At 45.1% G+C, this 13905-nt stretch overlaps 1 protein-coding gene across 7 annotated transcripts; it reads left to right on the top strand.

Annotated features, from left to right (window-relative positions):
- The first annotated feature begins 3 nt into the window (after positions 1-3).
- TAF7L (TATA-box binding protein associated factor 7 like) lies at positions 4-13472 on the top strand. Of its 7 annotated transcripts, none has more exons than XM_088664529.1 (13): positions 4-62; positions 3513-3581; positions 4474-4547; positions 4876-4954; positions 6741-6871; positions 7429-7582; positions 7889-7947; positions 9112-9184; positions 10043-10159; positions 11135-11314; positions 11464-11576; positions 12496-12555; positions 12843-13472. In XM_088664529.1, exons 2-13 carry the CDS (start codon positions 3569-3571, stop codon positions 12885-12887), a joined length of 1098 nt encoding a protein of 365 aa, XP_088520655.1. In that variant the 5' UTR covers positions 4-62; positions 3513-3568; the 3' UTR covers positions 12888-13472. The 7 variants fall into 7 exon arrangements, with proteins under 7 accessions (XP_088520655.1, XP_088520654.1, XP_034978121.1 ...); XM_088664528.1 differs by having other exon boundaries at positions 7889-7948; positions 9107-9184; XM_035122230.3 differs by having other exon boundaries at positions 6738-6871.
- Positions 13473-13905: the final 433 nt, after the last annotated feature.

Here is a 13905-nt window from a genome sequence, read left to right as displayed (position 1 = left end):
TCCGGGGCTTCCGGGGCGGGGCAGGAGTGGCCGGCTTTGAGGTACAGGGCGGCGGGCAGCCGGTGAGTGACGGGGGAAGCGGGAGTGGACGAGGCGCGTTCCCCGTGTGTGTGTGGGGGGGGAGGGTAGGCCTCACCTGAGCACTGCTGTTCCCAAGCGCAGCTCACCGAGGCCTCCGCCGGCCCCAGATCCCTCTCTAGACCCTTCCTTTCCTTTCTCTGGATTTTTTTCTTTCTCCGCGCCATCTCACCCCCTATAAAGACCCCACCCCCAAGTTATAGGAGGGGGGAAAACATATTCAGGGCTCCCCATACCCTCGCAACACCTTCTTCGATGAAAATAGCGTCCCTCTATCCCATAATGATGATGATGATCACTAGGGACGTCGTAAGGAAAAGCGGGACATTATGGGCTCAAATCGAGAAACCAGGATGGCTTCTTTGTAAATCCGGGGCTGTCCTTTGAAAATAGGGACACTTGGAGAGTCTGGGAGCCTGCACCCTTAACAGCACGTTACTCTTCTCCAGTCCCACTGCTATCCCCTGTCTACTTCAACCCACCCCCCTTGACCCCAATGAGCACCTTCAAGAACATATGGAAAGAGATATCCCAGTACAGTACTAAAGCAGCCCCTTCAACCCAGACCCCCCATTTCTTTTCTTGCAGCTCAGAATTCTTCCTTCCCCCCACTTTGCAGTGGCCCTGAGCCCCAGGCAGCCTTCTGCCAAGGAGGTGTAGGAAAGAACCCCCTGCAAGAGTTGCTCTTTTTCTCCAAACCCACAGTTATTCACTGCTGCACCACCTCATTTTCGTTGATGTCCCCAAAACTAAATGGCACCCCCAAGAAAGCCTTGGAAAGAGATTCTCCAACCCTGCAACAGTTCTCCTTCCTTTCTATATCTCCCCCCCAGCTCAGAACTCTTCCTTGATCATCCACACCTGTTGCCTCCACATTTGAGAGCTGTTTTTTCCACCCAGCAGAATGTGGGGTGCATGGTTAAGCCATGGTACTTCTAATTCATGTAGGGCATGACTATTCATGGATGCTAGCCATGATGGCAATGCTTAATATCTCCAAAACCAGAGGCGGTATTGCTTCTGAATGCCAATTGCTGGAAACTGCAGGAGGGTAGGTGTGCTCTCATGCTTGGGACCTGCTTGCAGGATTCACACAGGCACCTGCACCTGGTTGGCCACCGTGAGAACAGGATGCTTGACTAAATGGCCACTGTCCTGACCCACCAGGCCCTTCTTTCATTCTTAAGGTCCCAAACAAGATTTCCTCTGCCTGCCTTCTGCCTTGAGACCCTAAGTTTTCTTACCCTTTTCTTCAAAGCTCCTTTACTACTGTGTTTCTCACAAAATAAGACACCGCCTTATATTTATTTATCCTCCAAAAAACACACCACGACTTATTTTCAGGGGATGTCTTTTTTTTTTGTTAAGCTTTTTTATTTTTTACCGGTATTAAGCTTTCAGAGAGTTTTGCTGGGTCAGGGCTCGGCGCGGCGCGCGCTGCTGTCTTTGCCGGGTCCCGCTGGGTCAGGGCTCGGCGCGGCGCGCACTGCTGTCTTTGCCGGGTCCCGCTGGGTCGGGACTCGGCACAGTGCTGCTGCTCTTGCTGGGTCCTGACTGAGCGGCAGCCGGCAAGGACAGCAGCACGCGCTGCGCCGAGTCCCAACCAAGTCGGGGCGAGGCGAGGCGCGCGCTGCAGAAGCGCCATGCAGACCTGCTCCCACCACTAACAATACCCCAGTACGTCTTATTTTTGGGGGATGCCTTATATTTTATTGCCTCCAGAAAATCGTGCCATGGCTTATTTTATAGGCACGTCTTAAAATGTGGGAAACACGGTAGAAATAAGTCCTTTGGAATTCAATGGGAAGATACTGCCAAGAAAATATAAATAGAAGCGTTTGTGTACTAATTAAAAAATAAAATAAAACGAAGAGCTTAAAAGAGACTTTCTGCAACAGACCAAAAGCCCATCTAATCCTCCATCCTGTTCTCAGTGGTAGCCAGCCAGATGCCTATGGGGAAAACCTGCAAGCAGGATCTGAATGCAACAGCACTCCCCTCACTTGTGATTTCCAGCAATTGGTATTTAGAGGCCTACTGGCTCTGACAGTGGAGAAAGAACATAACCATTGTGACTAGTTGCCATTGATAAGATAAATTCATGCAAAATGGGACCAATTCTTTCTTAAAGCCATCCCAAGTTGGTAGCTTTTAGTATCATTTAAATGCCCTGTTGTATATGTAAGTAAGGTGGTTAAATGATACATTTTAATACACTTAAACAGGGCAATTTCAAATCAGCTTTGATGGGGAAAGCTCCATGCTTTGCATGGAGAAGGTCCCCAGTCTAGCCTCTGGCATTTCCTGTATCAGCATGGGAAACTGCCACTTAAGAGTAGCAGCTTTGGTCTAGATCAGGTATCTTCAGCCTTTTCAGGCCCAGGGTCCACCTTCAACCCAAATAGCATTTGGGGACCCATTTCCTACTTTTTTACTATATATTTGCATGGTGGTAATGCTCCTTTTGTGACCCACCTTGGAAAACAGCACAATTCACTACTGGATCCCAACCCACCAGTTGAAGACCAGTGATCTAGATGGACTGATCATCTGACTTTGTATATGACAGTATTAAACCAGATCCATGCACAAGGCAAGGCAAGCACCTGTAGTACTCAATGATGTCTATTTCCCCTCCCCAAATAATATGGTTTCCAGCTGTCCTGATTTAATTCATCTCTGATATAGGAGTCATCCATTGGATAGTCTCTTGCAAAGCATTCTTTGCACAAAAAAAACAGATATTGTATAATGGCTCAGAGATTGAACTACAAACCCAGTGCTCACCTGATGTGTAAGGAGAATGACTGACTTTGCAGAGTTCTCTCAGTAAGATACTGCATACTAGGTTCTTTGAATGTTCCAATTATTTGTCAAAATACTAATATTAAATATTATTCAACATGCATGTCATTACTTCTTTGGTTGTGCCCTGTCTATGGTCCTTTAAAAATGCTTCTATTTTGGAGTCAATGTATGACTCCATACTAGTAACCACCAAAAAAGCTGAGTATCATCTGATTTCTGAACTTTTTTGCCTCTGGCAACTGTGGCAAACATAGTGCCATCCAGATATTTTAAGATAACAACTCCCATCACCCTTGCCCATTATCATGCTGTCTGGGAATTTGAAGTCCATAACATCTGGATGATACCACATTCAATTCTAATCCAACCTAGACAGATGTCAGTGGTCAGGGATGCTAGGAGTTGTAATCTTCAATACCAGGAAAGAACCATGTTGGGCTACCCTTGCTATAGGTAAACAAATTATTGCCTGCAGATAAGTTGATCCTCAGCTATAGAGAGAGAGAGAAGTTATGTGGGATGGGGAAGAGTTCAGGGGAAGAGTTCAAGGGAATTATTATTATTATTATTATAGATCTACAGACATTTTCCTTTTCTTAACTGTTTTTTTCTGCATTTATGTTTAGTTTTTTTGAATGGTACAAGTTTTTATAAACGTTTGTGTGAAGCAAGAAGAGGAGAGATGGCAACTACAAGTAATGCATTTGTTTCTTTTATGATACTCTGGTGTTGGCTCTGTAGTTCTTTCTAAAAGAAGGATCTAAATGCAAATATTACTCCCGCCTTTCTGAAATTATCCGAAAGAGAACTGCAAGCCTTTGGAGTGTGATTAGGGGAATGGAGGGGGTGGACCGGACCAAAAAAATTGATGAGCTACTGTGGTTTGAGATCTGTAGCCTTTTACACATGTCACATCAATTGCCAACTTTATATAAGGTTTTACTGTCACTAGTTTTACTTGCCACCCAGTCAGCACCCAATTGGCAAACCCCTCCCTTCACCATAAATGGCAGGATCTCTACTCCAATGGCTGCATTCTCTTCATGCTTCAAACAGTAATCTTATACTGTATGATTCCTGCATTTCTTTGATCTTGTGTGTTGTCTGTGATCAAATCTGATTTTCTACACTGCTTATCACACCTTATTTGAAAGAGCTAAGAATGACTTTTCCAGAGGATTGGGTGGGGAAGAAGAGGGAGGCTTTTGCTAGCTTGATTCTGCTCTTTATCTCAAAGCTGTTGAGTTTTGCCCTGCCGTAGGACTGAAACTGCGGCTCAGAGTAAGTTGTGGAGAAACCAGACCGTAGTGGCTATGTGGGCAAACCCTTCTGCTTTCACCATCTTGCCTTTTATTTCTTAAGCTGCCAGTTGCATCTGTGGCTTTATTGTCCAGAATATGCTTTTCATGTGTGGTGCAAGTTCTCTAGTTCCCTCAAATAAGGTGCTTCTGAGCAGAATGCATTTGGGTGTACTGCTGCTTTGTGACTATTAGCAACACAGCAGGTTGGATAACAAAGGTTGAGAGAAGCTACTGTTAGGCCAACAGGTAACCATGATTTCTCTTCTCTTGTTCCCTGAAACACAAGAACCAAAGATGAGCAAGAACAAAGATGATGCTCCCCATGAATTGGAGAGCCAGTTTATACTGAGACTGCCTCCGGTAAGAGACCCTTTACAACAAATAGCTTCGAAGTGCTCTGTGTTTGCTTCCTGATTCTGTTGCTGGAGGCATGAATATGGGTTGGTACAGTGGTACCTCTACTTATAGATGTGATCCGTTCCAGGGTGCCGTTCGCACCCCAAAAAGTCTGTAAGTAAAGTGTTGCTTCTGTGCATGCGCGTAACATGATAAAGCGCTCCTGCGCATGCGCAAAGTGGCAAACCCAGAAGTAAACACTTCCAGGTTTGCCACATTCGTATCCTGAAAAAAACGCAACGTGAAGCGAATGCAGCTTGAGGTATGACTATTGTAAACTCTGCCTTTTCAGGAACATGCTTCTACTGTGCGGAGGGCAGTCCAGTCTGGAAGTGTCAACTTGAAGGACAGGCTCACCATAGAATTGCATGGTAAGAGGACCAGGTCAATGAGTTCTTATTTCTTGGGAGTTGTATCCAGTGCTAGTCCTGCTCAAAGTAGACCCACTGAAATGAATGGAAATGGCTAACTTAGGCCCATTAATTTCAGTGAGTCTAGTCTGAGTAAAACTTAATCGGCTAGAACACTTGGCTTTTGTTGTTACACATTGATTACTTTAAGCTATTCATCAGGTCCTGTAGTACGGAATGCACAATCATTAGGAAGCTATTGGGTGGGGCTACATGAAATTGCTAGGGAGGGAGAGGGATTGTTCTGCCACTGATGCCTCCACACTCTCTAAAAGCTGTGGAAAAGTTGAATTAAAGTGTTTTCTGTAAATGGGGGTAGTACAACTGGTCTTTTCTCCTGTCTATACACCAGGAAGTTACGGTAATACGGTATATCTAATCCACGGTCCCACCTGTAATGTTGGTTTCCACATGCATGAATATCACTTGATTTGATTGGCTGTTCAGTAGATGACTTTTGTGTTTGAGGTTACATGAGGGTTATTTTAATGATCCATTCACATTTGCAAGTTATCACTGAATGTTGCAGTAATCAAAGTTCTGCACAGTAAGCCAGTATTATTTTTTTGTTATAAAAGAAAACATGATTGAGATGTACAGGTGTCCTCCAACTTAATGTGTGATCGACTCATGTGTGACTGCATATATGCACAGCACTGGGAAATAATTCAATAATTCAATAATTCAAAGGAGGGGGTTGGAGAGTCCTCGTGGCTCACAAGGAGACCCTTTATGGAGCCTGAAGATGATGCCAGTGAGGGCAGAGGAAGCCCCGAAGAGTCCGGAAGCACAGTGGGGCTTTGTTCTGGCTGCTCAGGCTCCTTGTCTAACAGCCGACATGTGGGGTAGCTCAGGAGCAGCAGCCTCTTTCCCATGCAGCCTCTAGCTGACCCCAGAATGTCAATTCTAGTTGTGCATATTTTTGGAATGAGAGGGAGTTTAGAGGGTGCTCCACACTTCGTATAAATCATATAATTTCACTTATTTGTGCTGGGGCCTGGAAGCAACCCCCTGTATAAAATGATGCAGATACAGAGAAGTTTTTCTCACTCTCTCATAGAATTTGGCATCCAGTGGAGCCAAATGTTGAGAGTACAGACAAAAGGAACAACTTCTTCACATAATTTATAGTTAATAGTTTATAGTTACTGTGTACAGTGATACCTCTAGATACAAACTTAATTCGTTCCGGAGGTCCGTTCTTAACTAGAGGTGTGCTTTCGCTAATGGGACCTCTTGCTGCCACTGCACCACCGGCACACGATTTCTGTTCTCATCCTGGGGCAAAGTTCTCAACTAGAGGTACCTCTTCCAGGTTAGCGGAGTATGTAACTTGAAGCGTTTGTAACCTGAGGCGTTTGTAACTCAAGGTACCGGTGTAATTCGCTACCCCAAGATGTAGTGATGGCCAACAACTAAGATGACTTTAAAAGGGAATTGGACAAATTCATGGCTTCTGGTGGCTGCTAGTTCTGATGGCTACATTGCCTCCGATATCAGAAGCAGTATGCCTCTGAATACCAGTGGATGAAGAACACAAGCAGGAGATAATTTCACTCATGCCTCTGGGCAACCATTGAGGCAAATAGGAAACTGGGCTAGATATGCCTTTGGTCTGATCCAGCAGGGTTCTTATGAAGTAGTCTACATGCATACATGTTAAACATGGCAGACAGAATCGTGTTCTGAATTCCTAATAAGATACCATGAATCTTCAAGTGCAACCCTACTTTCCTCTCTGCAGCAGATGGCCGCCATGGGATTGTGCGAGTAGATCGGGTCCCATTAGCCGCCAGGCTGGTAGACTTGCCTTGTATCACAGAGAGTTTAAAAACCATCGATAAGAAGACTTTCTATAAGACAGCAGATATTTGCCAAGTAAGTATTGTCTCATGGTCTGGATATCAGACTTTCTCGGTCCCCTCTGTGTCTTTGTACACAGTCTTAATTTTGCCCCCACTCTCATTTCCATGCTAGAAGCACTGGATGTTCCACAGTGTAAAACATTTACACCCAATTTTGAGTGTGAGAAATTCCTTACAGGTGGCTGTTCCCCCAAAGCAGGAAAATTGAATGGTCTTAGAGATGCTTGTGCCAAATACTGTTGGTGACAAAATGGTTGGTTGTCTCCTCTTCTCAGTGCTTTCATATCCAACCAGTGCTAGCTTCAGATTTTAGTCAGTCATCAGGCACATTGATCTCGATTGGGCCCTTATCTCCATGAGTTCAAGAATTCAAATACCAAAATAATAGGAAGGTACAAATATTAAACAAAACAAAACCATACTGAAACTTCAGGTTGCTACATCCATAGCCATAGAATAATGTGAAGAAATGTGTAATAATAAAGTTATTAGAGCCTTCAGGTACCCAACAGTGCGAATCCCTGACATCAACCTTGCATATAACAGTTGCCTCTCTTTGTGGGGATTCAGATGCTTGTGTGCACTGTGGATGGTGAACTATACCCTACTCAGGAAGAGCCAGCTCCGGCCACTACTGATGTTAAAACTCCTTCAAGTACCGATGTCAAAGCCAATAAGAAGAAAGACAAAGACAGAGAGAAGAAGTTCCTCTGGAATCATGGCAGTGAGTAGAATAACTATATTTCACTTCACCTTCCTTACTCGACTTTGTGCCCGCTTCCCACTCTACCACCAGAAAAGTCCCTTCCACTGATCGTCAAGGAGGAGTATTGTTTGCCAATACAATACGACCAAGATTCACCCTCACTCATCTCTTTGGTTTCTTCCAAATCCGGGAGCTGCCATTAACTGTTCTCGCCTTTGCTGCCTAGCTCACTGATCAGGGAGAGATCCAGTTCCCCTTAGTAAGTCACAATGCCTTTCGGCTCTCCCTTTTGCCCCAAGTAATTAATTTGCTGTGATGTTCCAGTTACTCTCCCACTGAAGAATGTGAGGAAGAGGCGGTTCAGGAAGACAGCTAAGAAGAAGGTGAGTTGCATCTCCTTGTTTGGTGTTAGGTTTGAATCGTTGCTCACACATGCTGTGGCATAAAGCCAACCACAGTGCAAACTGAAGCAGGCTAAAAGTTACACCAAATCAGATGAACGTTCAACAGTCTGGCATGATTTCATCACTCCATTGACAAGAAAGACAACAACAGAGGGTCACCAGCACAGTTGTATCTCCGTCTAGAACTCTCAATGAATGCATATTTGACAGCTTGCCATAGTTAATTAAACCCATAAGAAGGACCTGAGCTCAATAGCCTGTTTTCATTTATGATTCCTAGCAACTGGTATTCAGAAGCAGATATGTCTCTGATACTGGAGGTAATATATAGCCTTCATTAGTAGTAGCCATAGTTTCAAAAGATGCACATTGCACCAAATATTCTTATAGGGAAAATCCCACTGTAGGTCATTCTGGTTTCTTAAAAAACAAAGAGAAATCGCATGTCCTTGACTGACAAAATGTAATAATCCAGTCATTAGGAACAGACTGACCAGTCTTCTGTGGTCTGTTTTGTTGTTGCTGTTTTTCAAGTGGAATTCCCATTATTCACTGATTTATGTTTTTCAGTGTATAAAATAAGGGATATTTTAAGGCAGCTTCCCCCAACCCAGTGCCCTCCACGTGTTTTGAACTTGTACTCCCATCCTTACCAGCCCAGGTAACCAATGGTCAGGGATGATGGGAGTTGCAAGAGAGAGTGGGGGCGGGGGCGGCACTATGTTGGGGAAGGCTATGTGCTAATAATGTGTGCTACATGATCCTGAATATGCAGATCTAAAAACCGTAAGAAGTTCCTTGCTGGAACAGACCGAGGTCTGACTTACCCAGCATTCTTTGTGAGAATCTGAGCAATCAGGAAGCACTAAGTGATTTGCCATGAATTGTCCTCCCTGGTCTGCTGGTAGACCACAGTCTCCTTTCCACCCATCTCCATTTTAAGGCCTTTGAAGAAGAAGTTGTGACTTGCTTGGAATAATTGCAGGAATCTTACAGGGTGGCTCAGGAATGCCTTTGAAAATGGCGGTGGAAAGGTTGCAGGTGTGTCTGTGGCATCTGGTAGGAATGACACTTTGGTCTGAGGCACAACCAACTTGTGGGTGCGTAATATTGTTTTTCTTTCTTTCTTCCTCTCTGGCCCAGTACATTGAGTCTCCAGATGTGGAAAAGGAAGTGAAGCGCCTGCTGAGCACAGATGCTGAAGCTGTCGGAGTCCGTATCCTTTCTTTCTAGTTTTTTTTTTTTATGTAGACCAGTTTGCCATCCTTGCCTGAATACACAAGTGCTGAACGTATGTTTGGGGGCAGAGGTATCCCACAATCTTGACCCCAGCAAGCATTGAATGCTTGTCCTCGCATGCATTGTGTGTCTCCTCCCATCCTCCACACTCGTGTCTTTCTGCATGTTGCTCTGGTTAGGCCACCTGATGGTGGCTGTTGTTCTTTTTTGCATTTGTATGAGTGCAAGTAGAATTCTGTGTATGGCAAAGACCCAGAGTGGAGGGGTCTGCTTGCATCTGACTGAATGTGAGCAGACATATCCTGGTGGCATCTTTCTTGGGATTTATGGCACATACAGAGGCTAGTCCATTAGGGCACCTTGGGCACTGCCTCGCTAACTGCCCTCAGCCTGCCCTCAGCTGGCCACATCTGCTTGCCTTGCTATTTTCATCCAGTCTGAAAAGTGGAATTGGCTGTCAGCTTCCTCTTTCTCAGTCTCAGTATTGCCCTTGTAAAACTCAGCAAGGAGGAGGGTGGGAACAGAAGCAGAGTTATTGGCTCCACCTATCCTTGTCTCTGGCTTTACCTACTGTTCATCTCCCTACCTTCTGCCCCACTAGTTCCAGTAGGTGCCAGCCACCACTGCGTTGTACCATACCTGTTCAGGAAAGCAGTGTGTGCAAAAACCGAACAGGTGTAGACATCAATGTGCTTCAGTGGAAAGCTGGAGAGTGTTTTCTAATCATCTAAAGAATATTGCTGTAGCATCAATTTACCAGCGCAGATTCCATTTTTCTAGGGGATGACTCCCTATTGAACTGGTTTTTCCTTGACTCTTCTGTACCTGTTCTGAGGCTGGGAGGTCATTGCCGAAGATGAAACAAAAGACCCTGACAACCATGGTTCACTCACAAGCCTGGATATTTCTTCTCCTGGGATGTCTGGACACAAACCAAGCCATGGTTCTGCAGGTATTGTCAAAATTCAGTAGCTCCCTAACTTAAAGGAAGAGTCGTAGATCATCTTGTATGCCAGAGTTTGAAGGTTCAGTCCCTGATATCTTATTAGGTATTTTGTGGTTTTATATCTTGGTTTTATTCTGTGAACCGCCCTGAGACCCCTGGTAAAGGTAAAGGACCCCTGACAGTTAAGTCCAGTCATGAACAACTCTGGGGTTGCGGCGCTCATCTCGCTTTACTGGCCAAGGAAGCCAACGTTTGTCCGCAGACAGTTTTTCCGGGTCATGTGGCTAGCATGACTAAGCTGCTTCTGGCGAAACCAGAGCAGTGCATGGAAACACCGTTTACCTTCCCGCCGGAGCGATACCTATTTATCTACTTGAACTTTGACATGCTTTTAAACTGCTAGGTTGGTAGGAGCTGGGACTGAGAAATGGGAGCTCACCCGTCGTGGGGATTCGAACCGCCGACCTTCCGATCGGCAAGCTCTAGGCTCAGTGGTTTAGACCACAGCACCACCCGCATTGGTATATAAATTCAATAAATAAATAATAATAATAATCTCCAGTTAAAATGATCAGGAACCAAGTGATGAGAAAGACCCCCTTCTGCTTGAGTTCCTAGAGAGACACTGCCTTTCAAAGTGGACAGTCCTGAGCTAAATGAGCAAATAATCTGACCTAGTATAAGGTAGTTGCCTCTATTCATATTCCAACTTGTTGATGCTTACATTTCTAGATGCTTTCATGCAGATGGCTAAGTACAAAATATATTAACAGAAGCTTTTGGGTACAGTTTTCTGCCCCAGTGGGGTAGAGAGGAATTTCACCTGGCCTGGCAAGGAAGCTGGAGGTCTTTAAATTAAAACAGCGTCAAGGAGGCAATTTGTTACCATGCTAACCACAAGGTTAGCAGCACTTTTCTAGGATAATTTTCACTGTGTATATTGTAAACTATACTCTTCCCTTTTTCGTTGTTGCTTCAAAGCGATAGAACATGCTGAGCTCCGGGAGATGTTTAAGGATGTCAGCAGTACCAGCAGTGATGAGGAGGAGAGGGATGACCTGAACATCATGGACACAGAAGAAGACTTAGCGAGGAGACTGCAGGGCAAGCTGAATGAATCAGATGGGCGAGAGCAAGAAAATGAAGGGTCCAACCAGATAGGTATGATGCCTGAGACCCCCAGGGAGGGAGGCTGTGCAGTAGATGGGGTGGTCAACTTGAATGAGGAACTTATTCGGCTTGTGCCAGAATGTGCAGAGGAATGTTTGGCTTGTTTCTGGAAGTGCTTAGTTATCTGCTCTGTCTTCCAGCCATGGGAATCCAGAAGCAGATCGACAACCTGAAAGGCAAGTTGCAGGAGACCCAGGAGCGCAGAAAGCGCCAAGAAGATCTCATCATGAAAGTAGAGAACCTAGCCCTCAAGGTGAATCCAGCACCACCACCCCTTGTCTAGAACCTAGAGAAAGTCTAATAGAAGCCTGCTCGGCTCAGCTGAGTTTGGCAGGTGTTTATAGCCAGTAGGCATCTCGTACAGCGGAGACAACAGTCCATATGGTGGTAGAGTACTGTATTTTTCCGTCTATAAGATGAGGTTTTTTACCCAATATTTTAGGTCTAAAAACGTGGGTCATCTTATCCATGGAATATAGCAGTTAAATATATAAATAAATAGGGAACTTGCTCTAGCAGTCGCTGCTCCTGGCAGTGGCGAGCTGTGGGGCCTCCGTATTCTGTTTGCCTCCTCCCACTCTGCCCGCCCTACAGCTGGGAAGGAGGCTGTAGGCAGTCCGTTTTTGCCATTTCGCGTGGCTCCATTTGTGTGCAGGCGGCGCAATGTTACACAGGAGGAGCGCGGCGATTGAAGTAATATCCCCCCTCTGCACATTTAACATTGGCGAAACATCACGCCTTGCACTCCTCCTGTGTAACCCGGACACAAATGGAGTCGCGCAAAGATGCCGCACACAAAAACCAAACAGATCACGCACTCAGCCTTCCTCTGCCTGTAGGGCGGGCAAAGTGGGAGGAGGCAAGCAGGTTGAGAATGCTCCATGGGAAAGGCACTTCCTCCCCAGTTGGCTGCGGTGACCGAAGATATCTCTCCCCTCCGCACCTATAGGGTGGGCAGAGTGGGAGGAGGCAAGCAGAATACTGTACGGAGGCTCCGCGGGAAAGACGAAAAGTGCTAAAAGTAATTGAAAAAAAAAGCTTCACTACTCTTTCCCCCCAAGAGCTCATCTCTGCCCTCCCCCCCAAGCTCAGTGATTGCTATATGTGTTGTGTTCTTTTGTTGGAGAATTACAGCAGCAATAGCCACATTTCCTGCCCATCTTATTTTCCAGACCCGCCTCCAAGCTGTGCTGGATGAATTCAAACAGCAGGAAGAGCGAGAGAAGCAGCAGGTAAGGTGGTCTGTAAGGCTGACAAATGGGGAAAGGGCAGTACAGCTAAACCAGCTGCATCGTAAATCCACAAGCAATGCTAAAATCTTTTCCCCATGTGATAATGAACCATATTTTCCCAACTGTGAATTGAAAAGCTTTTTGTCATTTGAGAAAAATTAAGCTGTGCTCTCTGGTAAGATACAGTGTGAAATGCTTGCCAGTAGCTGAACTGTCAGGTTCTCTGGTTGGGACCATTTCAAGTAACAATAACATATTTTGTCTCTCTACATTCTGTTTCTCTTCAGCTGGCCTCCCTTCAAGAGCAGCTAGAAGCCCTTATGGAAAAGTGAGCCTGGCTTTGACATGCCAAGCAGTACATCTGTGATGCCAACCGAAAAGCTCCACAGCCTTCCTTCCTTTTGTTTTGGGGCCCTTTTTAATTCACCAGTGTTAGGCGGATTTGGTTCCATGACTAGGAAGCAGATCACTCTCAGGTTTTGATGTTTTATTTTGATTTATTTTGATGTTTTATTTGCCCAAGTAACTGGTGTTTTGCCAGACATGTGGACAGAAAATACCATCACTTGAGGGGAAGATACTGGTTCCCTTGAGCAAGCACACATGGTTGGTCTCCTGATGAAGATAGAAAAGTTTTGATTACAGTCTTGGTCTTTAAAATTTACCATTACAATTTGCTAGAGGCCACCCAGTGTGGCTGGGGCAACCCAGCCATATGTGCTGCATAGAAATAATATTGTTTAAGAGTAGGGTGAAATTATTTCTTTCCTGGAAGAGAGTTGTTAGGGCACAGTGCAGAAGCGACTTGTGAGAAGGAAAACAGCACTGTTCCCATCCTTCATGTACTGGCATGTCTTGTCTGTAAGAGGTTTCCCTACAAAATAACAGCAAATAAAATTGTATGTGTGTTGATCTCATATTTTTTGTAATGTGGACAGTTTCCTCAAGATGGTTGGATACACACAAGCTAATCCCAGCTTTCTCCCTCCGAAGGAATAGCTTTTTAATTCTTATGGATAAACAATTTCAACACATAATAGACAATAGACCCAGAAATGGGTGGGTATCCTCAGCATCAAGTATTCTGCCCATTCCTGCTCCTGCTCATGTTCTGTCCCTTCACAACTTTGCACTGAATCATTCCATTTGTAGGGTGTAATGTTCTGCCTCTAGACCTCAGTTTGGGTTGTGTCTTTTAAAAACAAAATGAACCTGTGACTCTCCAGATGTTCAGCTCAGCTCCCCTCAGCCAGTATGGTCAGTGGTCAGAGATAATGGGAATTGTAGTCCAGCAACATCTGGAGGTCCACAGGTCATTCCACCTGTGTTGTATAGATGCCCTATAAAACA

This window comes from Zootoca vivipara, chromosome Z2 (assembly GCF_965207765.1).
Source record: "Zootoca vivipara chromosome Z2, rZooViv2.hap1.1, whole genome shotgun sequence".
NCBI classification, from domain to species: Eukaryota; Metazoa; Chordata; class Lepidosauria; order Squamata; family Lacertidae; genus Zootoca; species Zootoca vivipara.
Note: the sequence above shows the minus strand (reverse complement) of the source record. Positions and strands in the feature narration are given on the sequence as shown.